This window comes from Miniopterus natalensis, chromosome 19 (assembly GCF_054644295.1).
Source record: "Miniopterus natalensis isolate mMinNat1 chromosome 19, mMinNat1.hap1, whole genome shotgun sequence".
In the NCBI taxonomy this organism is placed as follows: Eukaryota; Metazoa; Chordata; class Mammalia; order Chiroptera; family Miniopteridae; genus Miniopterus; species Miniopterus natalensis.
Window position 1 is genome coordinate 8312870 of NC_142099.1, and position 25447 is coordinate 8338316.

The window sequence follows — 25447 nt, forward strand, 5'->3', positions numbered from 1 at the left end:
ATTCGCCCGGCCCCTGGAACCGCTGCTCCGCTGTCCGCCTCTACGGGTTTGACTGCTCCAGGTAAAGGAAAAACACCCCTCCTGTGTCTCCTCTAATGTCCACTTCTCCACTTCTGACACTTCTGGCCAGTGTGGATGAAAAGGGGCCACATACTGCCCCTGACAAGCTCGGGAGGCCGGCGTGGCGGCCCTGCGGACTCGGGGACCGAAAGTAACCACACGGGATGGCCCGAAATGAAAACGTCCCAACTAAAAGCGAGTCCTGGTGGGCAGTCACATCTTAGGCCGGTGTCTTCCTTGACAGAGGTCAGTCTGTACCTTAACTGAGCACGTCCGTGATCTTTCTGCGTCTGTGTAACACAGCCTTGGAATGTCAGGTGAATTTCCCCTCTCCACGCCCCTCACTCGCCAGAGCGAGAGGCCGCAGGACCCCGAGAAGTTCGGGTCACAAGCTTTGCTACGCACTTGTTTTTAGTGGCTAACCCAACCCACCTGTCTTTCCAGTGACCTAAGTGTCTCTTCTGTGTCTCCTTCCCGCAGTGGTTCTTAATTGCCAGCAGATCTTACAAAGTGAGCGCGGCAAGCTCGCTGTTCTTCAGCGGCGTGTTCGTGGGCGTCATCTCTTTCGGCCAGCTGTCCGATCGCTTCGGGAGGAAACCCGTCTACCTCGCAGGTGACACGCTGTGTCCTGGGGCAGAGTTAGAGGGCGCGTTTCCCTGAGGTTCTCGGGGAAGCAGCAAGGGGACGAGGGGACCGTTTCCTTAAGCTCTCGGGGAATTTCCGTGTGGACAGAGAACTGATTTTTGTTATGCTGGCAGAGGCCGAACTGCAGCCGGCGTGGATTCTGGCCAAGCGTTTTCAAGTGACCGGCACAGCTGGCAAGGCCAGGTCTGTGCATCGTGAGCTTTTCAGAGATGATGGTGCTTCTTGCAGCCCCAAATTCTAACTTATGCCGTGTTCCTAAGAGCAGCGACTGAGAGAGTCCACAGATCCCTTTCCTTCCACCTTGTGCTATTGATTCATTTCCAATGAGCTCCAGAGGACTCAGCATAGTTCTCTTGAGAAGCTGAGTAGAGCTAGGATTTTTTTAATTTCCAGCCTTTTTGTGAATAATTGAAAATGGTGCATGATTGACAGAAATCAACTTGGAACAAAGAAAGAAAACCTTGGCTTTTATTTATAGTTTTTAAGAGAATGCTTTTTGAAAACAAACTGTCAGAAAATTTAAGTTGACAAAGATTTACGTTTACAAACTAATGAATATCATTTATTCTACCAAATGCTGTTTTGTCTCTGGGTTATTGAATACTGTTCCTCTCTTTCTAGGTTTTGCTCTCGACATTTTATTTGCTATTGCAAATGGGTTTTCCCCCTCGTACGAGTTCTTTGTAACAACCCGCTTCCTGGTGGGCATGATGAATGGAGGGATGTCGCTGGTGGCCTTTGTCCTGCTGAACGAATGTGTGGGCACCGCCTACTGGGCACTGGCAGGTACTGCTTGAATCCATATAGATGCAGAGGTGGTGAGCTGCTCCTGAAAACTCTGTAGGGAACCAGTTTAACCCTAGAGTCTAAAAATGCACTTGGACTTGAAGTGCTCTGTCCAACTCTTAGATTTTCGTACCTGAGTTTGTTCTGTCTGACCATGAACATGCCATTTGTATTTCTCTGTAGAAAGTCTTCCCAGGGGTCTGCCTCACAGACAGTGAGCTTGCCCCCATCCTCACAGATTGCCTTCAGATTATTTGGAGAGTGTTGATTTCCCCAGAAGGGCATTTTTCACCCCTACCCTGCCAGATCATCTAGGATTATTCCTGGCCCGTTGCATGTTTTAGTCAAAAAGAAAGACCTTCTGGTCTCTTGTACCCTTGCCAGTTGCCTAGAGCCAGTGTCCTTGATGTTGGGGTAAGAAGAGGCTATTAAAATTTCTGTACCAAATAACAAAAAAAGAAAGGGGGAAACCTGCAACAGTGGAGCCAGATGGTTGCCAAATTCACAGTGAAATTAGAGCGAGCCTGAGAGGGTTCCCCAAAGGCCCATCCACTGACCTGCACCCGAGACAGGATGATTCTGACAGCACCTGGGACCCTTGTGAGGAGCGTCTGTCTCTCTGCCCCGTGATCTGGGGCTGTCCCCAGGGTCCTGTCCTGGACCTTTCTAAGCTGGTTTCTCTCCAGCACAATCTTACACACTCCTGGGCTTCAGATATGTTCATGAACTGCAACCACTGGAGAAAACCTAAGTGTTCAGCAATAGGGGATTAGTTGGAAGTAGCCTAATTGTTCACAGTAAAAAAAAATCATTTGAAAAATTATGCTCATTTACAAAATAATGTTTGCAATATGTATAAAATACTAAGTATTTACGGAAAAATGTACGTATAAGCCTAAAACATCCATTTCTGATAGATTTTGTAGTGTCTTTTAACAGGAAGATAATGGAAAATTATTGAGAATAGCAAAATAAAATACTAGTGACATGAACATTTTCATACTAATATATTTTTTTATTTTTCCCTTATGTAAATATCGTATAACAAAAAAGAATGGATGCCCACTGTAAAGTAAAATAAAGAAATAAATGCAAGTGTAAAGAATACATACAGCCCTCATCCTCTCCGAGAAGCTTCCTCTGCTCGGTCAGGGATGCGCCCAGCAGCTCTCAGATTTCACTGCCAAGTCCAGTATTTACCATCCTGGGTAAAAGTTCTGACTGGCCCAGCTGGGGTCACCCCTGCAGCTAGGGGAGCTCTGATTCGCAGCCCCCACTTGAACTGCCGGGGTGAAGGGTGGGGGGCCAGCTCTCCAGAAGGGGAAGGGGTGTAGAATTAGAAAGGAGTGCTAGGTAGACAATATTCTGTAATAGATGCTCACCCCAGGAGCTCTTAGGTGGCTTTTCTTGGGGGTGGGGTTACTAGATATAAGGGACTATATCCATATTATAGGAGAACAAATTTACAGTTGTATAGCATGCATTATTTCATCTGAAACTAACAACTACCCTTTGAAGTAGGTATTATTATTTCCATTTCACTGATGAGAAACTGAGGCTCAGAGACATTTAGCGATTTGCCCACAGTCACACAGCAGCATGTGGCAGAACTGGGGTTTGAGTTTGGTCCCTCTGCAAAGGTCTCATCCTGTGGACTTGCTTGTTTTTGCCTACATGTTGCAGTGGTTCCTGAGGACTTGGAACCTCATCCGTGGAAACCAGGTGCTCTTTGATGCGCCGTAATGAACCTGTAATAGCTATTGATTATCTTAAGTTTCCAGGGAAATCACACTCTCTGTTCCCCTGCTTATCGGGCCACACGTTCTGAACACTCTGAGCGCAGTGTCACATCAGCTGTCCCCCTTGGTTCCCCTTTTGCCTCACACGGTATACATGACATTACTTTTAGTTATAGCTTGATCGTCTAAGAACAAAGATAAAAGGAAACATTGGTTTTACAGGATTTGGGTAGAAAATTTGTGTAACAGGGTCGACAAAGTCCTTTGTGATGGGATGCCCGCAGAAGCCCGCCCCTCCCTGGAAGGGTGGTGGGACAGGGGGTGTACAGAATGCAGTCTCCCCTCAGACGGACCTGAGTCTGAGTCCCAGCCCTGCCACACACAGCTGCGCCTCCCCAGACAGCAGCCGCGACCTCCCTGAGCTGTGTGCTCCCTCCGTAGATGGCTAGCAATGGCCCCTGCGCTCTGCCACCCTGTATGTAAAAGGCTAGTGCTCAATAAATAGTAGCTGCTATATAAATAGCAGCTATTTCTGGTGCTATTAGCTACAATAGCAGGTATGGAAAGTGTGACAGAGGCATAGAATTTGCAAGTATATTAGGCAAACCAGTGGGTTTAATACCCATCTCAGCATTTATTTTAAAACGTATACAATTCTTAACCCCGGGGTTAATTTTTTTTTCTATCAGTGTGCTGACAAAAATCCCTGCTTCATGGAGCTTATATTCTACTTGGGGGGACAGAGGCGAAAAAAATAAAACGTGTCATATCTGATTGTGATAAATTAAGGAGGGAAGAGCAATAGGGAGAATTGGGAGGCAGGCTGTGATTTAAAATAAGGATTTCAGGGACAGCATCTGTGAGGAAGTGAAGTCCTAGTATTGCAATAATCTCATGACCTAAAAACCTCATGGTTATAGAGCGAACAGTGTTCCGAAGGCCAGCCACAGGCCAGGCAGGTGGCACTGCAGCAAGCGGTGCCCCTCGGACAGCCTTCAAATTCGTCCTGCCCATGTGCCGTGTGTACTTCTCACCTGTCCTTCCTCCTTTCCATTCATCTGCTGGCCTCTCTTCTAGTGTGTCGTCTGCTGCTTGATATTTGTGCAGGTTTCTCTTTAGCTTACATCTCCCAGGGAAGGGATTGGCTCTGTGACGTGGGTTGGAAGTGGCCCGGGACGGCGCCTCTCCAGTAACAGGTCTTTCCTCCCCGAACCAGGTTCGATCACCAGCCTCTTCTTCGCAGTTGGCATCGCGCAGTGTGCCCTGCTGGGGTACTTGATCCGCTCCTGGAGGAACCTGGCCGTGCTGGTTAACCTGCAGGGGACAGTGGTCTTCCTCTTGTCTTTGTAAGTATTCTTTCTCGTAGAGTTTAAGCTCGATAAGCAGAAGGAATGTCTCCGAGGACGCGGGTCAGTGAGCGGCGTTACCCCCTTGTGGGAATGCGCCTGAACTGACCTTGCCGAAGAGCTAAATTCCGCGGGCGCTCCCATGCTTGGCTGCTCCTGGGAAGAGAGATGCTTAATTAACTCAGGCGGCAGGTATCCCTTGTTTAAAGTCACCTCTCGCCAGACTGCATTTTATCTTTCACATTATGGCACCGGGGACCAGTTTCTTTTTCACCTGTTGCCTCAAACGTAAAGATATCCAGGCTGGATCACGTCGTGGGCTGGGCGTGTGACAGAGTTACGATTTTACTGCGCCATCTATTCATAGGAATATTCAGGGGGCAGCTGTTCATCTTGCAAATGGGTGTATTTCAGGGCCTTTCAATGTGGATGCGGGAAGATGCTCATGTAGGGGAGAAATCCTTAACTGAGGCGCCCGGGCTGGACACAGTAAAAGGACAAGTTCCTGGTCAGGGCAGGGTTTAAGGCCGTTCACCCACAGTGTTCACCACGGTGCTCGAAATGCTGAAAAGCCAGCCACCACCCCTGGGCTGTTTCACCTGCAATTTCCATGTGCTTCTGAAAGGGTTTCTTTGGAGGTATCAGATCTCTCGTTTTAATCGTGAAAATCTATGGGGTAAATACAATGGTACTAGCTTTCTTCTGTGCAAGACAGAGATACCTGCAGTATTTTCACTCAGCTAGATCTTTAATTTAGTAGCTCTTTATCCAGGCTCAAAAGTAAGTACAGAAATGAATATAGTAGAAATAGTTAACCTGTATTTAAAATGGCAAGTTTATTAAATATATTCAGTTATATGAATTGGAGTGATGTAATTTTATTAGAAAGGGAAACTAACAATATTTTATTAGCTTGTGTATTGTAAACTTTTGGAATAAATGGATGCCTAGTAGAGACCTTGAATTAATAAGTGCTCATGCAAATATTGGTAGATAAAGGAGCTTTCTTTATAATTTAATATGTCTCATATTTCTCCATCTGATCTCTCATCGCTCCTTCAGTAGTGGCGTGACTGTGACGGATGACAAGCCATCTGCCTTTCTCTTTCCTGTGTCTCGTCTGCATTAGCCACTGTTTAGTGCTAAGTGGGGACATCTCTTCACTGGGAAATGAATTCACGTCATGAAAAATAGGAAGCAGAGAGAAGGGAGCACGTAAAATTGAAATATACCTCTATTCCGTTAGGCCTGGAATCTGAGGCTCCGCACAGTTGGCCTCCAGTTTACCTTTCCTAGTTTTCTCTTGTCCCATCCCCCCCACTCTGTTCCAGGTACACTGAGCTGCTCGTTGTTCCAGTCGTGCCGTGGGCTTGTCTGCTCGGTCGGCGCCTTCTCCCCATTTCCTCCCGTTTGTTAGCAGCCTTCCTGGTCTATTCAGATGCTGCCCACCCTGAGCTTTCCCCGATCCTACCTCCAGCCACAAGTCACTCGCTTGCTTTTCTGAATCCGAAGCGCTCAGCCCGCACCCTGCAAGCGGTGCTCCTGTTTCTGCCTCGCGCTGGAGCCCGGCTCTCCTTCTGCACCAGGGGCGCTCTGACAGCAGCAGGCGTTTTGCAGGTTACCTTCCTCCAGCACCGAAGCCCAGGGCCTGCTACCCAGTAGAGCCCTGGTATCGGTTGGGCAAATGTGGGTACAAAAACATTTGGAATTAGCCCTCAGCAACATAAGAAAAAGTCACATTATTTTAGAGCCATACCTTATTTATTGCTTTTATTGAAACTGTTATTACTCAGCTTAAAAATTCCTCCATTTCAGAACACTTGAATTTGAACAGTTTTATTTTATAAATTAGGGCCCCCTTCATTCGCAAAGGTTTCTCCACTGGTTAACAGCGTTGAGCAGAGGCAACGCTGTTCAGTCGGAGGAGGGCGGCGTGTTCTAAGCCTGCTCCCTCGAGAGCCCGGCCTCATGCCCCGCCTGCGTAGCCTGCGTGCAGCGGGCTCCCGCTCCCGCTCTGCCCGCTGGCGGCTGAGCCTTGGCTGTGGAGGAGCTTACTGGCTCCTCGAACTGTGGAGAAATATCAGCTCCTGAGTTGTCATAATCAAGATCAACCCTTTCCCAAGTAAAAATAACTTCATTCACTCAGAGTCAAATTTCCAAAGCCTGAGTATCTCTGAACTACTGTCTTTAAAAACGATTGATAAAGTTTTAAGATTTTTTTTTTTTTTTTTTTTGGCTTTTAAACAATTCTGAAAGCACAGAGAAGTTAAAGGGAAAGGAAAATGACCTAAATTACCCAAAGATAATGACTTAGTTTTTTGGCTATTTCCTTATTGGTTCTTTATCACTCCTCCCAGTCCTCAGTTTTAAATGTTTTTATCTTGTATTTTCTAGCAGTTCACTGATTTTTCTATTCTAAGTATACTATCTGCATTCACCCCAGAAGTCCTCTTTTGTTCTTTCTATGTGTAGTTAAATTTCAGCAGGTAGTTTACACCGCACCTCACCTGTGGACAGGGCCGGCTGATCCAATGGATGGTTGCCAAACCCAACTGCCAACAGTATTTTACTTGATTACTTACTGGTGTAAAGTAATAACCAAGTGGTAATCAGGAAGTAAATAAAGGGAATTTTCAGGATGTTGTAGAGGCCTTAGTTCCTGCTTTTTGACAAACATTGTACAGGAATATTCTCTTCCCAGTAACAACATGCAAGTGCTTAATAAATGGTTATTGATGGACTCACTGTCCAGGAAGTTCCAGATTCTTTGGTGTCTGTTGCCAATCCACTGCCCTTACTGAAAAGCCCCTTAAGTAGCCAATGTTATTTATACAAGTTTCATTTTAGGCCAATAACGTCAAATTCGATCAAAAGGCACTTAATGTGTTTAGTAAACAAAGCTTCCATGCTCCTGCCTAGTTTTGTCTTTGAAAAGTCCTCTACAGGTGCGAGCAGAACTGGGAAGGGAAAGGAAGGTATACGTGATGTCTAAGTCTTGAAACTGTTGAAAGTTATCAGTCTCAAAATAAATGTTCAATACCTTGTAGCCGTAGTAGAAGTTATCTATTGTTCTGTAACTGGAAGCTAACCAGGAAGCAACTTGTATTTTATAAGATCTTGGGGGATTCAGGAAATATCCTCGTGACATATTGAAGCCAGTGTCTCAGCTGCTTGGGGTATTTTGAAGCAGTAAATGCTCAAAAGGAACTAATCTGTGATAAACCCTGTTGAATTTTTATGTGTGGTCTTAAAATAACCTCTCCCTTCTTAATCACGTATCACTATGTTTAGAACACTTTGTACAAGTTTACTCTTTCTGATGAGATAATAAAGATTTTTATCGTCTTTGTGGGGCTTTTCCAGAACTTAAAACGCCTGCTATCTCCACAGTATTATTCTAACAACACCGGGCTGTGATTAGAGCCAGGACTCCGAGCTGTGCCTTATGAAGCATTTGTAGTATTTAGTGCTATAGTCTTACCTTGCCATTCACATATTAAAATGTTCTTAAAAGTAAATGCATACCATTTACCAGTTTCCCTGCTCTTTTGGCAGCGTGGTCTTGGTTCCCATTAATAAAGTAGCCACCCTTCACCGCTGGCAGGTGTTCAGCAGCCCTCTCTCCCTGTCGCGGGGAGAGTCAGCTTTGGGCCTGCCGTGGAATCGGTGGCGGTGAGGGACTCGCACAGCCTGGGTGAATCGTCTCCTCCCTCTGCATGTGGACCCAGATGAATATACAGCCTTTAATGACGTCTCTTTCAGATTCATTCCTGAATCACCTCGTTGGTTATACTCCCAGGGTCGCCTGAGCGAGGCGGAAGCGGCTCTGTACCGCATCGCCAGGAGGAACCGCAGGCTCAAGTGCACCTTCTCACTGACGCATCCGGCCAACAGGAGCTGCAAGGAGACGGGAAGTTTCCTGGACCTGTTCCGGTACCGGGTGCTCTTGGGGCACACTCTCACCCTGATGTTCATCTGGTAATTATGGCCATGGGGGTTGTGTTGATCTTCAGCTCCCCTTGCTAAAGGCCTGTTGGTCATCTGGTCCTTCTTCGGGGTGACAAAATTTTACCTCTTTTGTCAGCACGAAATTATTTCCCAGAAACAAGGTCCCCTCCCTGAGTGCCTGGAATTGGCCTCTGTTTTCACACCCTCCCTGTCAAGGAGGAAATGATAGTGCCTGAAGGCAGGTTTACCCAACTTGACGTCAGAAACACACCTTTGTTTATGAGCATTTGATGTAAATATTTAAGTTACCCTGTTCCCCCTCCCCAGAAAAATAGGCCCTGCCTGGATGGCTCAGTTGGTTAGAGCACCCCAGGCATGTGCCCTGACTGGGAATCAAACTGCCACCTTTTTGCTGTACCGGGTGATGCTCCAACCAGCTGAGCCACCCGGGCAGGGCTCATGGGTCGATGCTTAACGATTGAGCCATACCAGCCGGGCAGGTTTGGCTTTGAAAGGTTCCCTTCATCTGCACGCCTCCCGGTCTGTGTCCTTTGTTCAGGCAAGGTGCTAGGGGCCAAGGAAAATAGCTCCGTGGCCCCCCACATCCTCACCTGTGATGTCCTGGCTACCATGCTGTTCATTGTCCTTAGCATATGAGTGACAGGTCTCCCCAGTAAGAAGCAATGGGGAGTAGCCGCTGCCCTGGCTCACTGGCCAGAGGCATGAACATCAAGCAGCCCCGCTGCAGGGCTCCCCTCCCTCCCCCTCCCCGCTTCTTGGTCACTAGAGCCCATTCTTCCTAACCCAGGGCGCTTGGGCCGCTCAGCTGCCTTGGCAGAGGTGGGAAGAAAGCTTTCCTTTCCCCTTCGATCTCATCATAGCCACAGCGCGTTAGACTTTGTCTAAGGAAAACCAGGGGAGCAGATGAGAACCACCCCAAAATAAACACTTGTTAAAGTGCATCGCGAAAACCTAAAAACTGGCAAACTTCCAAAGCCCGAGTGTTTTACTGTTTGTGTAGAAACGTGTGGTTTACAAAATGTACCCATATATCACGAAAGCCTAGTCTCAGGGTTTATTTTTGTTCGTTCTGCTGCTCTGTTTTGTTTTGTTTTAATAATGCAGTTTCCTAGACACAGAAGTTGCTGTTACTCCCTTCACTGTGTTGGAGGAAGCCTCAAACTAGCAGCTTCGGGATGGCACTTTGGCCTTGCCCCTGGGCTCCTTGGTTCCCAGGAACAGGGGTAGGCTCAGTGCCAGGGACAGTGCCTGCCACCTAGGAGGTGTTTCCGCAGTGGAGTGTGTAAATAAACGCACGACTTCCCAAAGGGCCCTCCCCGGTGGACTATCCTGAGAAGCCTGCCTGCCTCCACCAACCCCCTTGTCTCTTCCCTCCTGCTCTGGTGGCTGCAGCACATGAACCTGCTGAGTGCTGAGTGGGGTTGAGAGTCAGCTTGGGGTCCGAGCGCCAGTCATTTCTGGCCTGCAGGTGACCCACTGGCTATCCAGTCACTCCTCAGCCCACGCCCTCAATGCCACCCTCTGTGGGCTCTCTCCCTGGGACTTCTTTTTTATAATCATTTTGATAATCTTACGACAATTGCCTAAGGCAAGTGTTCCATAAATTGTGTTAAATCAAGTAAGCATGGAGCCACTGTCTTCTATTAGATGCAGAAGTGCTTGACGAGAGCATGATGTGTTTTCTCTCTCAGCAGCAGGCCAGGCATTTGCTTCATCCAGCGTCTAGACAAATGATTTCCAAGGCCCTTTTGTTCTTTGTCTTTTCCTAGTCTAGAAATTGAGATTGGGATAGAAATGTTAGCGGGAGGGTCAAACCTATTGCTTGAGACGGATCGCATCCTGTCGAACCAGAGTTTGAATCTTCCTGGCAAATCCTAATTGCTGCTCCTTTTGTTCTTCACCCCTCCTGCAGGTTTGTGTGCAGCCTGGTGTATTACGGCCTGACCCTGAGTGCAGGTGATCTAGGCGGGAACATTTATGCCAACCTGGCCCTGTCCGGCCTCATAGAGATTCCGTCTTACCCTCTCTGCATCTACCTGATTAACCACAAATGGTGAGTGTAGGTGAATATTGAAGTGTGCTTTATACACTCACACTCTCATGTGCATAAATACCTAATCAGGACTGTCTTTATCCATATATAGCATCTGCTAATTACTCCAGTGATTAGAATTTTTTCAGACCAAACACAGTTATAATTCATTTTTAGTGCAGTATTTCTAGAGTTTCATGTTTACAAATTTTTATGTAGGTTTGCAATCCAGTATTACAAGGAGTTACTAACTGAAAGTGTTTTTTGTGTTGTTTTTTTTAATATGTTTTTATTGATTTTAGAGAGAGAGGAAGGGAGAGGGAGTGAAAGAGAGGGAAACATTGACCGACTGCCTCCTGCACGCTCCCTTATTGGGGATCGAGCCTGCAACCTGGGCATGTGCTCTGACTAGGAATCGAACCGGCAACCTTTTGGTCCATGGGACAACACTCAACCAACCGGGCCACACTGCCAGGCACTACTTGAAGGTTTTTGAGTCATCTGTGCATAATTTGTTAGTCCCAGCAGGTGGGATTATTTGGCTCTATGTAGATAGAAGTAGAACCCCATCAACCCAATCACTGCTGTTCAGAAGTTCAGACAAAGAACTGGGGGAACTAGAAAGATGTTTCTTACCTCTTAAGGCCCTTGTGACTTTGTTGAGGGAAAGAATACATTCTGTTTTGCTGCTCATTGTTAGTGGCCACAGTTTCAAAATACTTAAGTTCTTTTATAGAGCACCCTGTCCTCCGTTTTCTCAGATCCCTCCTGTTACTGAGCCCCTGACCCGGCAACGAAAAATCCCATTTGTGTGAGCTGGGAATCGGCTGGACTGCGCCATTTCTCAGTCTCCAGAAGTCATCATTTTAACCAAAGGCGGCATTTCTTCAGCATTGCCCTTGGTGCTGTTGCCATGGATGTTGAGCTCAGCACATTTTGAGTGGTAGGATTGGAAGCTTTTCTCTGGGAGGTGGTCCTCTGCTGACCGCTCCGTGAGTGACGAAGCTTATTCCCATCGTGGTCTAAGGGCCGGGTTAGGCGGCATATTCAGAAATCTGTCCCCAAACGTCCCCAGCGTGCCAAACACCCCTCCTTTGTGCTGTTGCAGGTTCCCGTGCACACTTTTGATGACCACTTAAAGCGCTATGAGGATGCTGTCCATGAGGGCATCCTATGTGTCTTCGCATCCCTAGTGCCTGCCTAGCACGGGACCTGTCACTTGAAAGGCTGGGAGGCTCAAGTCCTTCCCTGTCTCCCAGCTACTACCACCAGAGTCAGGATGGAAGTCTGAAACAGACAGAAGGAATGCTGCTTTTGGGGTCAGGCAGACCTGAACTCACATCCAGCCCCAGCTATGTGTTAGTCCTATGACTTTGACAAGTCGCCTCCCTAGGCCTCCCTGGCGTCACCCTTACACCAGGGACTATAAAACTCCCCTGGCAACATTGTCATAAAGATGACAAGTAACGCTGAAGTTCCTAACAGAGGACCTAGCAAGCTGCAGCCCCCAGGAAAGGGAGGCTGATTAATGTGAGCACCTTTCTTCCAAGCCTAGAGCTCTTATTTGAAAACTGCTTCTCCCAATCAAGTGTGCAATGAATTTCACTTAATTCTGACCTACCAATAAGAAAAATTTTCTGTTTCTGTTTAAGGGAGAGAAAGGACAGTGTTTAAAATTTTAACTGCTTAAGATTCAAGTGACCTGAAATTGAAATGAGCTACCAGGTTCCATTTTTTCTGTTTCTTTCTCTGGGAGACGGGGAGTCTAGGGAACAGTACACGCCCTGTGGTTTATCATTAGGATTAAGTAAGATAATAGAAAGCATTTAAAACACTGCCTGGAACATAGTAAGTACAGAAATAGACAGAATGATTCCCCCCCGTACATATATATTACTTAATCCTGCCACCCAGCAACTTTTCCTTTGTCTTACGATGGTTATTTTATGTCCTGAGCAGTCCCATTTGCCACCCACTCCTTAAGAAAAGATGAACACGTGCAATGAACCTGAGGACCCTGAGAAAGGAAGGCCGGGGGAAGAAGCAGATGAGTTTGTAAGATCCTTGAGAGAAACGTGTCATTTCTTTCTATTATTCAGGTTTGGCCGGAAGCGGACATTAGCGGGGTTTCTGTGCCTGGGAGGACTGGCTTGTCTCATTGTAATGTTTCTTCCGGAAAAGAAAGGTATGCCCCTCGAACCCCTGCCGCAGGGCTCTGGACAGCGCTTCTGTTACAATGAATCTCAATATAGCAGAGAGATTACCATATGCCAGGCTTCGTTTCTGTGATTACATATTATTCAGCAATTGTGTGGGGTATAATGGGCCAGATTCCCCCGTCGCCTGAGCTGTTCTCCGGGTGAGTGATGTGCTTGGAGGTGCACTATTAATTCTTTCAGGCGATTAAGCTACCATCTGGGTGTCTGGGCCGCAGTCCTGTGCTCTTGGAGTTGCTGATTTCATGATGGCCGGGAGGAGGGCCGTTTGGTTCTGCGCAAAAAGGAGCTCCGTCCAGGGCGGCATTTTACACTGTCATTCCAGCCAATCACGAGCTGCAACATCACAGTCACTGGTTGTCACAGGTGGCTTTGGCACCTCTCAGTACCTCCATCAATACTCCCAATAACAATAAGGGCAACACAAAGGAGAATATTCACGCTTGGTGACAATAGACATGGTCTCAGTTTCATATAAAGTCTGAGTAAAACATGTTCAGGAAACTTCATGGTTTTTTTTTCATGTTGTTGTTTTTTTGTTTTTAAATCCTCACCTGAGGATATTTTTTCCATTGATTGTTTCTTTTTAGAGAGAGTGGAGGGGAGGGAGGAAGCGGGGAGAGAGAGAGAAACATCAACGTGAGACACATGGATTGGTTGCCTCCTGCACGTGTCCAGACCGGGGCTGGGGATCGAGCCTGCAGCCGAGGTACATGCCCTTGACCAGGAATTGAACCCATGACCCTTCGGTCCAAGGCTGATGCTCTAACCACTGAGCCAAACCGGCCAGGGCAACTTTGGTATTTTTATATACTTATAGCTTTGCTATGCAAACATAGCTTCAAAAGGTCCCTGTAGGCATCATCATCTCACCTCACCCGACCCTTTGTAGAAATCGTGCAGGGAGTGCTGGCTCTCACCTGCTTTTGGACTAGCCCGCCTGAAGCATGCTGGCTGGCGATGCATCGGAGCTGTGGCTTTGGCAGGATTTTCAACAACGAGGCTTGGTCAGAACAAACCCTCTGCTGCTGGGACACACGTTCAACACAAGGCCTATTTGGGGGCCTTTTCGATTTTGGTAGAGCTCCGTCATGGAGCTTGTTTCTCATGGGGGTCACTGTGAGGTGGTGGAACACTGAAGAATTCACCTCCCGTCTGAGCACGTTGAGTGACAGTGCTCCTTGGATCGTTGCATGTCCTTGAGGTTCAGTTGTGCCGGTGTCTCGCTGAGGACTCCAGAGCCACAGTTTCCAACTCTAACCCTCCCGTACCTGCCACGCAGTCCGTCCTGCCCGAAGGTCTGTGCTGTGAATCCAGGGTGCAGCTTGGTGACAAGTTAGGATTTTACCCAATAGGACAGCCTTGGAGTGATTTTTCAGGAAAGCATGGAAATGAGAGAGTTCGGTGAGGTTGGCTATTTGTTATTCCCCAAGCAAATCATTGCCTCTGCTGGTGCCCAGGTCTGTCTGTCAGGACAGCACAGTAACGGGCTTCAGGTGACTGTAGCTTTAGGTTCAGCAGATTTTGTGTTTTGGAGACAACTTGGAAATTCGAGTTGTTTATGTTTCCTACCTGTACTGGTCCAGCATCCTGTCTGTCATCTTGCAGGGAAAACTTTTCATTGTTGCTATAAGCGCACCTGTAACCTGTCGCACCCCTGCAAGCCAGCCAGTCCGTGAATTTCCTTCTCCCACTTGTCTGTACCCTCCAGGTGACCCCCCCCAAAGACTCTGCACCCGGCCCTTTCTACAAAAACCCCAAGCGAAGGCGATCCAGGCCGTCCTCACTCTGCTCACTTCAGGCTGTGTTCAGAGAGCAGCTTGAACCCTTGGTCGATTGTGCCCCTTGGTGGACACACGGCACAGCAGAGTAGGAAAAATCACACAGCGTCTCACACACTCCACGCTGTGCCTCGGGAACACCGGGCCTCTGTCATACCTGGAAAAGTGGACATCTAGTCTATTTTTGCAGATTTCCAGGGAAAGAAATACCGTAATGTCCCTTAGCAAATTATGTCTGTTTCTGATAAACATTAGAACGTCAGAATGATCCTCTTCTGCTACAACTGAGCCCATTTCCTTTCATTTTATTCATCGCCAGAGACAGAGAACAGATGGTTTCCCCCTTTTTTTTTTTGCAGTCATCTAGCTATTTCTGAATCTTCTCTTCTTTGAGCTCAAAAATATTTGTTCTTTAAACATTCAGTCTTTCATATGTACTCATTAAAATATTTGGATGGCTTTCTTTGCAGTTCCAATGTTTTCAAAGTTCTTCGTTTTAACCTGCAAGTTATTAAAATTCTGATAAATACATATTAAGAAAGAAGCCTAGTAGTAGTTTGAAAAATTCTATTAGCATCTTGTGTGAGCTTGGAGACCACTCACTTTCTCACGGCTCTTAATGCTCATTTTTTCTTTGCCGAACGTGCATATTCTATCCTTTCTGCCAACTCACCTCCACCTACCAGCTTTTTTTAAGCATCTGTATATGACTGCCTCTCTGTCTGAGGCACAGAGTATAGCAAAGCCATGTGACGCACAATGTTATTTCTATTAGCAACAAACAATTTAAAATTGAAATGAAACAAAACAGTGACATTTATAATGAAGTAAAATATACACAATATTTAGGGATAAGTTTTATAAAATATGTGTAAGACCTATAGAAAACTATAAATTGTAAAACATGGAAGAGATAGTAAAGACTAAATAAATGAATTGGCAATAATAGTGATAGAATAAATGAAGAGATTATCATGCTCAAGAATCAGGAAATATTGTATAAGATGTCCATTCTCCCCAGATCGATCCATCTTCAGCACAATCCCAATAAAATTTCCAGCAGGCTCCTTTTTGTCGATAGAGATTGATAATACCTAAAAGTTTATAGAAATACAAAGGATCTAGAATATCCAAAGTAATTTTTATCATGAAAAGCAAAGTTGGAGGACTTACCCTACCTGATTTTTTAAAAATTACTACTAGTTAACACTAATTAAGACAGTAAGATACTGGCATAGGAATGGTTGTGTAAATAATGGAACAGAATTGAGTATGAAATAGATCCACATATATGGTCAATTGCTTTTTTATTTTTATTTTTTGAGGATGGGGCTGAGATTTTATTCACTTTTTTAAATGTTTTATTTAGTTAAAACATACATAGAGAAGATGCACATGGTCAATTGATTTTTAACAAAGATACATCAATTCAGTAGAAAAAGATAATCTTTTCAACAAAGGACGGTAGGCTGACGGGAATGTTCTGAGGGCAGGTGGCTGAGCCAGGTGTCCCAGATGGGCCAGCTGGAGGTGTCCGGAGCCTCACCTGGGGAACTTCTTCCAGCCTTGGGTCTCGTGGGGGTTTGGCCATTTGAATTCAGTTTTCCGTAGGGCAGCCACCTGGCCTGTTGTTAAAGATGTAGCGCGTCTCCGTGCAGCTCTGGAAGATGCCGCCTCAACAGACCCCGAGTTACTGGCAACCAAGCAAACGTGCACGTTGCTCTTTGCTTCAATGCCACCCGCTCAGTTTCCTGGAAAATAATCCGTGGACTTAATTTGCCCTCATTATTGGTTTAATTGAAGTTGTTAGATGTCAAGAGTCCAGATACCTGTCTCAGGGTAAATGCTGAAAGGCAGGGATCTTTTCCCAGAAGCACCTCATGGCTTAAAATAATCCATCCGGTACTTAAAGTCGCAAACATCTCCTTCCAAACAGCCCGGCAGAGCGGGGGAGGCCCAGGTGGTGGAGCCTGGCCGCGCCGGGGCCGCGGGGTCCAGGAGCCAGCTTCAAAGCAGATGAAGATTTATTTCGCTGTCAGGCAGCGAAGGTGAAACGTACTGTAGATGGAGTGTGTTACCGCCTCCCTGCTCAGAAGCTGAGGGGGCGTGAACAGGCTCTTTTCACCGAATTAATCCCTCTATAAGGGTTAAGAGGCACATAGCATAAAAAAGTAACATTTTTTAAAATTGCACTCAATTGTCAACAAATGCTATTTGAACAATATATACAAAATACTTCTTAAAATTTTTAAAATAACTATTCTAAATTATGGAGCCTGGGAGGTTTTCTGTGCAGCAGGATACACATTTTCTTTCATGGGCCGGTTAAAAGTATTTGCTGCATTCTGTTCAATGCTGAAATGCAGAAGGAACCGCCTTTTTAGGGCCACTAAAGGCAAGATGTGCCAGAGAAAAAATAACCTCTACAATATAAGATTTCTTTTATTAAAATAAAGCTTTACCAAAAAATAATCCCTGTCGTAGTCCTTCCACTGATATTTGTTCAGCAGATACTCAGTGAGCACCACTGTGCGCCTTACCGTGGGGCTGCTGCGAGGGAAATGGCCACGCAGGGCCCGGCCCCAGCCTGAGCCCACTCGGGGTGTGTTGTGGGCAGCCCAGGCGGGAGAGCAGGCGACCGCCGGAGTGCCCGGGGCGTGCCAGCTGAACGGATCGGCAAAGGGCACGAAGGTCGAAGGAAGGAGAGGGTATTGCACCTTGCGTTGTTTAAGGCAAGAGTGTTTGTGTGAGCCGGGCACGGCACCCACGGAGGGGGCAGGCGTGTTCTGTTCGGCGGAAATGCCGAGGGGGGTGCCAGGCAATTGCTTTGGGGATTCGGACATCGCTGTTGACCTTCAAGTGGAGGAGTGTCAGGAGAGGGTGGCTTTGGGAGCCGGGCCTGGCGAGTGACCGGGCAGCTGCATTGAGAAATGGAGGGCTGGTCACTCATTGGAGATGTTTGATAGCGAGGCGGGGAGGGTACAGCAGAGTCGATGAGTATTTTTTTTTCCCTCGGGAGGAAATTGTTATTTTGAAGGTTGAAGCTGGCGGGTGACTGAAGGGGAGAGGCTGAATATGTTTGAAAGGAAACAATTAAATTGTAAGATCTCAGAGGGGATAATGTTAAGAAAGGAAAGAACCACAGGAAAATTAATTGTGTTTTCCGTAGGGAAGTGAGCTGACATAAAACGTATTTCTGCATTATGTGAAAACATTATGTTAAGAAACTGAAATATCATTGATTCTTAACTCAAGTGAGTTGGGGGGGAGGGATGGGAAGGGGTTCTATAAGCCTCGTGCTCTCACGAACACTCATGTTTCAGGCCTTCTGGTGGTGATGTAATGGGGTTATTCCTTACTTTTGCAATGGGACTCCAAGGATTGCAGTTGGAAGACAGGAGTGCTTCTGGCCCTCACCCCCGCCTCTCTTGTCTCTCAGACTGACCTCCGTCCCCGCCAGGGCTTGTCACGCTGACCATTTTACACCCTCCTTGATTGGTGGCCAAGGCTGCGAAGAAAGGAGACGCAGTCAACACCTGTGGTCCATGAACCTTGGCAGTTTCCCCGAAGCTTGCTTTCCCACAATGGGAGTTTTCGGGGAGCCCTGTCATTCAGGAGTGAGTGTGGTTTACACACGCAGAATGACCCCCACCCGGTGAGATTTCAGGGGAGCAGCCAGCACATTGAGGAGACACCTGCATTGCGTTGTGAGCGGTCACAAAACCTTCAGAATGCCTGTTCAGTTACGCTCCCCCCTTGCAGTTTGAGACCCACATGTATGCCTCTCACGCCTGCAGAACTAAATGGGTCATTTGAAAAAGCTTTGTTCCACCGGGCCCTTGTTTTTCTCAGACACAGGCGTGTTCGCAGTGGTGAACAGCCGGTCCTTGTCTCTGCTGGGGAAGCTGACCATCAGCGCTGCCTTCAACGTGGCCTACATCTACACCTCTGAGCTCTACCCCACGGTCATCAGGTAGGCCTCCCGCACAGCACCCCCCCCGCACGGCCTGCATCCTGCGTCCTGGCGTAGATGCTCGCATCCCGCATCCCGCATCCCACAGGCAGGGCTCCCCTTTTGCCTGGAGCAGAGTTCACGCCGGCTGGCAGCAGCTCAGCAAGCAGGGGGAGCTCAGAAACTGTGTGTTTCGACGGCTCTCTGCTCCATGGCTAAGGGACTGTAGCTTGATCTTGAGCCGAATTCCCTCGTGGAAATCATGAGAGAAGGACTGTGCTCTAAACACGTCCTGTCACCCGAATAGTGCTTAGACGTCATCTTATTTCGGAGGACTTCAATTATTAATAAAGTCAAAATTAAATTTATTGGGGTAACATTGGTTAAAAACATTATAAGAGGCCCTGCCGGGTGTGGCTCAGCTGGCTACTGGCTATAAACTGGGATGAATGACCATTTCTTCCACACGGGGACACGCGAGAGGAATGTGTTACTGAACTTACTCTGGGATGACAGCAGATGCACGGTCACCCCACCTATAACCATTCCTGCCACCTTCCTCCACCCACACTCCACCCGCAGGCAATGGTCTTGGTTTCCTGAGAATGCACGCTCCGTCAGCTCCTGTTTATATGCCTGACGCGTTGATAGTTAATTAGCTGAGTTGAAATAAGTGGGCAGACTTTTTGGGTCGTAAAGCTCTGGCTCTCTATGGCCGTATTTACCGATAGGAGCCCCGAGACCCCCAAGCCCATAAGAACGTTGGACAAGAAGTAGTCACGTGCTCATTTCTGCACCAGCCTCTATCTCTGTGCTGCCCAGTGTGCCAGTTAGTAGCCTCCTGTGGCTCTTGAAATTGAAATTAATTAAAACGAGGTAAGTGAAATCAGTTCCTCCTCCTCAGTCGCATTTTGAGCACTCGGTAGCTGCATACGTCTGGTGGCTCCACGCTGGACGGTGCAATCATAGGACGTTGGCAGCAGCTCTGCTCTCTAGGATCCTGTGCCTTTACTGCGGGATGTGTTACTCTAGGCCCACAATCCCCCAACCCCCGGGGTCTTTAAATTGCCCCCCTAGAACTTACTGATTTTTTTAAACTTTTTCGTATGCCTTTCAGGAATGTTGGGCTTGGAACGTGCTCCATGATCTCCCGAGTCGGTGGGATCATCGCTCCCTTCATCCCCTCTCTGGTGGGTTTGTTTCTCCTTGTGTGTGTTTGTCGATCCACTGCTTTGGAAACGCCTGTGCTTTCGAGTAGAAGAGGCGCTGGACAGCTGCCAGTTTAAGAGCAGCCTGACACGTGTGAACGCGCGCCTTTTAGGTTCAGGGTCCTTTTAGATTCAGTATCCATCAGGGTGATGGACTCCTACCAAGGATGCTTTCACACGCGCACACGTGCGCGCGCACACACGCACACCCAGCCCCCAGACTCCAATTTTCTGCTCACCTGTGTTCACTGGACACTCGGCTAATGCCAGCTTGTCCCCGTTCACAGTTCGTCAGCTAGTGAATGTTTATTAAGCTCTACCGCGTGCTGGGCGCTACGCTCAGCCCTTTCCGTGTGTCATCTCGTGCGGTCCTCACGGCCACCGGTGAGGCGGGTGTGGTGTCCCCTTGTGTTCAAGATGAGAGTGCAGCGGGGAGGTTAAATACCTTCCCCAAAGGGCGCCACTTGGAAAAGAAAACAGAAGAGAAATATGCCTAGCAGTGTGTTTAGTCATACTTTTTGCCATTTTCTAAGTTTTCTGGTCAAAGCAAAGGGTTAGACTTAAATGACAGCCTGAAAATCCTTCCCGCCAGGAAGTGCCCAGGTTCTGTGACGGCGCCCCGTGCCCGTGCCCGCCGGGTCTCACCGAGGGCTTTCCCAGCCACGACTCAAGGCGGGGGTGGGGGGTGGACAGGTTTGGCGTGGCACTTGCGAACCCGCTCTGCAGACCACTGATGATCACACGCCACCTCCTAGGACAGGATGTCTCTGAAATGCCACTCCAGCTGTTCCTTCTTTTGAGTTTTGACTCCATACCCTTCCTTTTCCTGAGCATCTCTCTCCGTGTCGCATGCTTATTTTAGGTTACAAGACCCTTCTTTCGAAGGAGTTATATTAGTTCCCTTCGGTAGCACGTGTCTGATGTTAGGGGTGTATGGTTAGAGATGCCCACCTTTGGCTGCTACCCCAGAGCATGGAAAACCCGGCAGCGTGTCTCTCTTGACTCCTGCTAAGCCGAGAAGAGGCGACCGCGTGTGTTGCCTTTGATTCGGCAGCTCACCCATGGTGCTGACGGGTTCGTCTGTAGGTGGCCGGAGGTCAGCGATCCTCCTGTCCCCCTCGCTCTGTCCCCCCTCCCTCTCTATCCCCACGGCCCTTCTTCTCCATCATCTCTTCACTTTTGCAGAATCAGCAGCCATTACTCGAGGGGCCACCCTCACTAGCAGTGGTCCCACCTCAGGATGTGGAAGCCCAGACCAGAGACGATAATGCTGAGCCGCTCCCGGGCAGGGATTCAAAACTGTTGGTCCACCCAGAAAGGCCCCAGCAGGGCCCCCAGGGACTGTTTTTGCTGTGCTGCTCTCTTTGAACCTGTCTGTATTTAAAGAAACTAAATTTCCTGAGCATGTCTTTCGGATCTCTGAGCAAGTGCTCGTGTCACTGGCCCTCTGCCGGGTCCAGTTCAGGTGGTTTCCAACCACATGTACGTGTAGGGTGCTCTTGGCTTCTGTTTCTTTTCAGGATGTCGATACCTTTAAACCCTGTGCCCCAGTGATAAGCGAATCTGTGAGCATTTGTGGGATTGTTCGGCTGATTCCAGGGTTGAGAACGTTAAAGTTCGTCATCAGCAAATATTTGGGGCATCTCCTAAGTGAGAGTATGTGGAGATCACTGTGTCATAAGCTGCCCACCTGGAACGGAAGCTGAGCACCAGATTCCCTGCGAACCCTGGCCATGGGGGCCGTGGAGCCATGGGGGCTGGCCTGCCCCTCCCACAGTGGGCGCCCCGTGCATGACAGTGGCTGCTCTGATCCCCAGCGCTGTCATTTACTCCCACCTCTGTGCCTGAGGGACACTGATCCCCTAGGGTCCTTCTCTCTGGGGAAAGTGGTTTACAGTGTATTGCAGTGGGAAGGCATGGACTGGGTGGTAACCAGGGCAGACCTTCTGTCAACACTGCCGATGTCACCTACAAGGAAACTAACTCTGAGTTTTTGTTTTCATTCCACTCCCTGCCCCCACAGAAATATGTGCAGTGGTCTTTACCTTTCATTGTCTTTGGAGCCACGGGCCTGACCGCGGGCCTCCTGAGTTTATTACTGCCGGAAACCCTTAACGCTCCGTTGCTAGAGACAGTTGCTGACCTTCAGGTGTGTTCCTACCGGAGGCTGGGGGAGGAAGCTCTGTCTTTACAGACCTTGGAGGCCACGCAGGTATGGCTGTGTTTGTCTTAACCATTCAGAGTTACCACTTGGGTGTTGATAGTTTTAGGGGGGTGAGGAAGTGTGTCTGCTCAAAATAAACAGTTCCGAGCAAAACTGCTGGAAAACAAAGGTGAATTGCAGCTGATTTTCATTAGCAGCTGGTTCATCAGCTTTCTTAGAACCTTAGGGCTAATGCTTGGGGCAATAGATGCCATAGAAATACACGTGACCGTTAAGCGCTAATAGTAATTTTCACTTTGGAAAGGTCATGACATCCCTTCACGCCCCTTTCCCCTTTCCTGTTTCAGTCCGGGGACAAGGAGAGTGCTTTGGGGAGTGAGAGTGAAGAGGAGGAATTTTATGATGCGGATGAAGAGACTCACATGATCAAGTGACGAGCCCCAGATTCCTAATCAGGAGCAGAGGATCATCTTTTGTGCCTCGGGCTGAGGCAGGTTCTGCCAGGAAACTTACAGAGAGCTGGAGAGAGATGGGCTTGGACACACACAGAAGGCACTCGGCTCCTGCGCTGGCTGTTCTCAGGCACAGAGCGAGTTGGAGAAGAGATTTCATGAGCGAGGCCATCATCGCATTGAGGAGACAGATGTTAGTGTGTCCAAAATTCAGGTTTGGCTCAGAATCCTGATTTCTGGCCAGACCGCTCTAATCCATGTGCCAGGGTGGCAAACATTTCTTTCCAGAAGTCTGATCGGGCCTCTTTTCCTTCATCATGACCTAAAGGCAAATAAGTAAAATTTTCTCACCCTTTTAGTGGGATAAGATAAAGTCCCTTAAGATTGAATGGTTATTAAGATTCATCTTTATGCCACATTCGACCTCTCCCCTCATCGGTGGCTCTCACCAGCAACCTGTGAGGCCTTGGTCTGAGCAGAGGAAAGCACCGCATTTGTGTGGCCCGAGGCACTGCAGCTTCGCCCGGACGGAATCTGCGTCCTCAGCTCGGCTCACTGCCTCCCGGGTGACTTGCGTCTCGTGTGTCTTTAGCCCCCCAGGTGAGCCTCTGGGAAAAGCCAGCTAACTGTACCAAAGCAGTTTTCTCAGCCAGGGATGTGCCTCGACCCCTGGTTAGCTCCCTTCAGCGCTCAGAGTGTGAACTTTCTTCAGTTCCCACGTGTGTCCCCCTCTAGGAAAATTTCCATCCCCGATTCTGGGACCAGCGGTCACTTCAAAGCCATGCCCAGTGAATGATGAGGCTTTAACCAGGCGGAGGGCAGTTAAAATAAAGGACATGTTGAGTTCTTGGATGTTGGGATGTAGGGGAGAATGTGCCATCTTTAATAAGAGAAAATTCTCTTCCACAATTTTTTAAATTTGCTTTGTTTTGAGTGTCGTGCAGTGAGGGACTTGGGCAGCACTTAAGAACCTGAACCCTCCTAGTCCGAGGCCCGCCCCTGCCTGTTTAGTGAAATGGAAAGCACGGTAATTTCATAGGGAATTGTGGTTTTTCATTCAGTACGACCAACTTTCAAGTAAATCAAAATCATCCTGAGTTCCCTAAAATCATGTGCCGAGAAGACCTGTTTCCCTATGAAAATGCAATGTCAGCTCAGACCCGAGGATTGACCTGGAGTCCGTGGGCCCGGGCAGCGTTGCTTTAAGTAGCTTTCCCAACCAGGAAAATGTCTGTGTTTTCAGAATTTCTATCTCTACTAATCTCTCAGAGAAAAAGAAATTGCCCTAGAGGTACAGAGACAACGTCACCAGGACTGCCCCGGGAAACCTTGGAGGCGTCACCCCCACTGGCTCCAGCACTCACTCTGCTGTCTTCGTCCACACCGGCCTCTTGGCTTGCACTCTACCAGTCTGTACCTTTGTATTTGCTGGAGTATTTTTATGTTTTTTATGCCTTTCATGATGTATTGTGCTCTTTACAAGCAGGGGCCATCTCTCTTACTTGTGTATCTCCCTGCTGTGCCCAGAACATGGGCCTAGACATCAGAAGGGCTAGTAAGTGTCACAGTTTCAGGCATCAGGGAGACTGGAACTTCTCCCAGTACCGCTTTTGTAAGCCCAGGCCGACCTGACCCAGCCCCCAGACGGTGGACCTGCCTTGCGTTTCTCTGGAAGTGAAGACCCTGTCCACCACCAGGAGAGGGAGAGAGGAGGCGCGTACAAGGACACCCAGAAGCTCGTCTTCGATGGTCAGGGCGTTAAAAATAAAACAATAAACTGAAATATATGTCACTTGGGGTTGTTCGGAGCTCTTTTTTGCATTGTAGGAGTAATACGTCCCAGTATAGAAAATCTGGAAGCTAGAATTTTAAAAATGTATCACTTGTAGGTTCAACACCCAGAGACAACCAGTGTCATAGCTTTGTTCTATCCGAAGGTCAGTTGGGAATCTCTCTCTGTGTTAGTGCTGGGGTTCCCTCTGCCCCTGGCTAAGTAAATGAGGATCCCATTAGTTCTGTCGCTGGGCACCCTCTTTTCCCAGCTAGTTGGGGTAGAAGAAGGGAGGGAAGGATGCACAGTTCAGATACATGTTGCTTACTAAGGCTAGGCAGGCTATCAGCTGCTCACGTCAGCTGTTTCACTAAATTTTGTTTCTTTCTAGATGGTCTTCTGGCAAAGTTTAATAATGACTGTTTTCTTTTATTCCAGTGCCTTTTATGAAAACAAATTTTTTTTTTCTTTTGCTATAAACTGTTGAAGAGTAGTGGATTGTAGAGAATATGCATATGTGTGTATTTGTGTTAATTTACATTATTGAAAGGCTTTTAATGTATAGGTAACACCTTTAGCCGAGGCCTACGCAGGGTCGGGAGCATCAGTATCACTGTCAGCCGCTGCACGTCTTGTCCCGCTGGAAGGTCTTCAGGGGTGGTAAGAGACGCGGAGCTGTCACCTCCTGTGATAACAGGGCCTGCTTCGGGAAGAGCTCCTGGGCCCGGCTATCTGGCGTAGTTCTCTCGGTGAAGGAATTTATGATCTCCCCAACCCAGCCCAGCCGGGGAGGGAGAAGGCTCGGTAAGGATTCAGCTGATAGGAAACCAATGACTCTGCAACAGGTTGAAGACCTGGGGCAGTAGCAGAGAATTTGGAGGAAAAATTTTTTGTCAAAAAACAAAGTCCATTCTCCTTTTCTCTTGTGCAACCAAGGATTTGAGTCAAACAGAGGAGTAGAATCATTAACAAGTTTAGTTGATGTCCCATGAGAAATGGAGCGGCCACCTAGGCTTTGTCCGTCTTTCACTTTCCTTTCTAGCATCTCTAACAGCCCCAGATAGCTTTTGGTTTATCGTAGGACAGTGTGCACAAAACATCCAAAGATTTCCTTAAGTAGTTTCTCATAGTCAAGGGACTGTTTCAGAAGAGAAAAAATCACATTTATTTGTGCATCAAATATTTTGAGTGCCTGCCATGTGCCGCATCCTATTCCGGGTGCTGGGTTAAAGGGAACAACATGTGCTGAGAGCATTGTTCTAACAGTTTATACTCCTTGGCACATCCAGTCCTCAGAAGAAAACTCTGAGATATTTACTGTTGATC

The 25447-nt window shown here is 47.8% G+C and overlaps 1 protein-coding gene across 1 annotated transcript in view; it reads left to right on the plus strand.

Annotated features, from left to right (window-relative positions):
- Positions 1-24629, plus strand: part of SLC22A15 (solute carrier family 22 member 15) — a 43493-nt gene extending 18864 nt beyond the window's left edge. Inside the window, exons 3-12 of the mRNA XM_087828276.1 lie at positions 541-673; positions 1327-1491; positions 4447-4576; positions 8339-8554; positions 10458-10598; positions 12677-12762; positions 18427-18547; positions 19644-19716; positions 21758-21946; positions 22246-24629. Coding sequence (XP_087684402.1) covers positions 541-673; positions 1327-1491; positions 4447-4576; positions 8339-8554; positions 10458-10598; positions 12677-12762; positions 18427-18547; positions 19644-19716; positions 21758-21946; positions 22246-22332 — 1341 coding nt within the window. The 3' untranslated portion in view covers positions 22333-24629. The remainder of the gene's footprint in view (positions 1-540; positions 674-1326; positions 1492-4446; positions 4577-8338; positions 8555-10457; positions 10599-12676; positions 12763-18426; positions 18548-19643; positions 19717-21757; positions 21947-22245) is intronic.
- Positions 24630-25447: the final 818 nt, after the last annotated feature.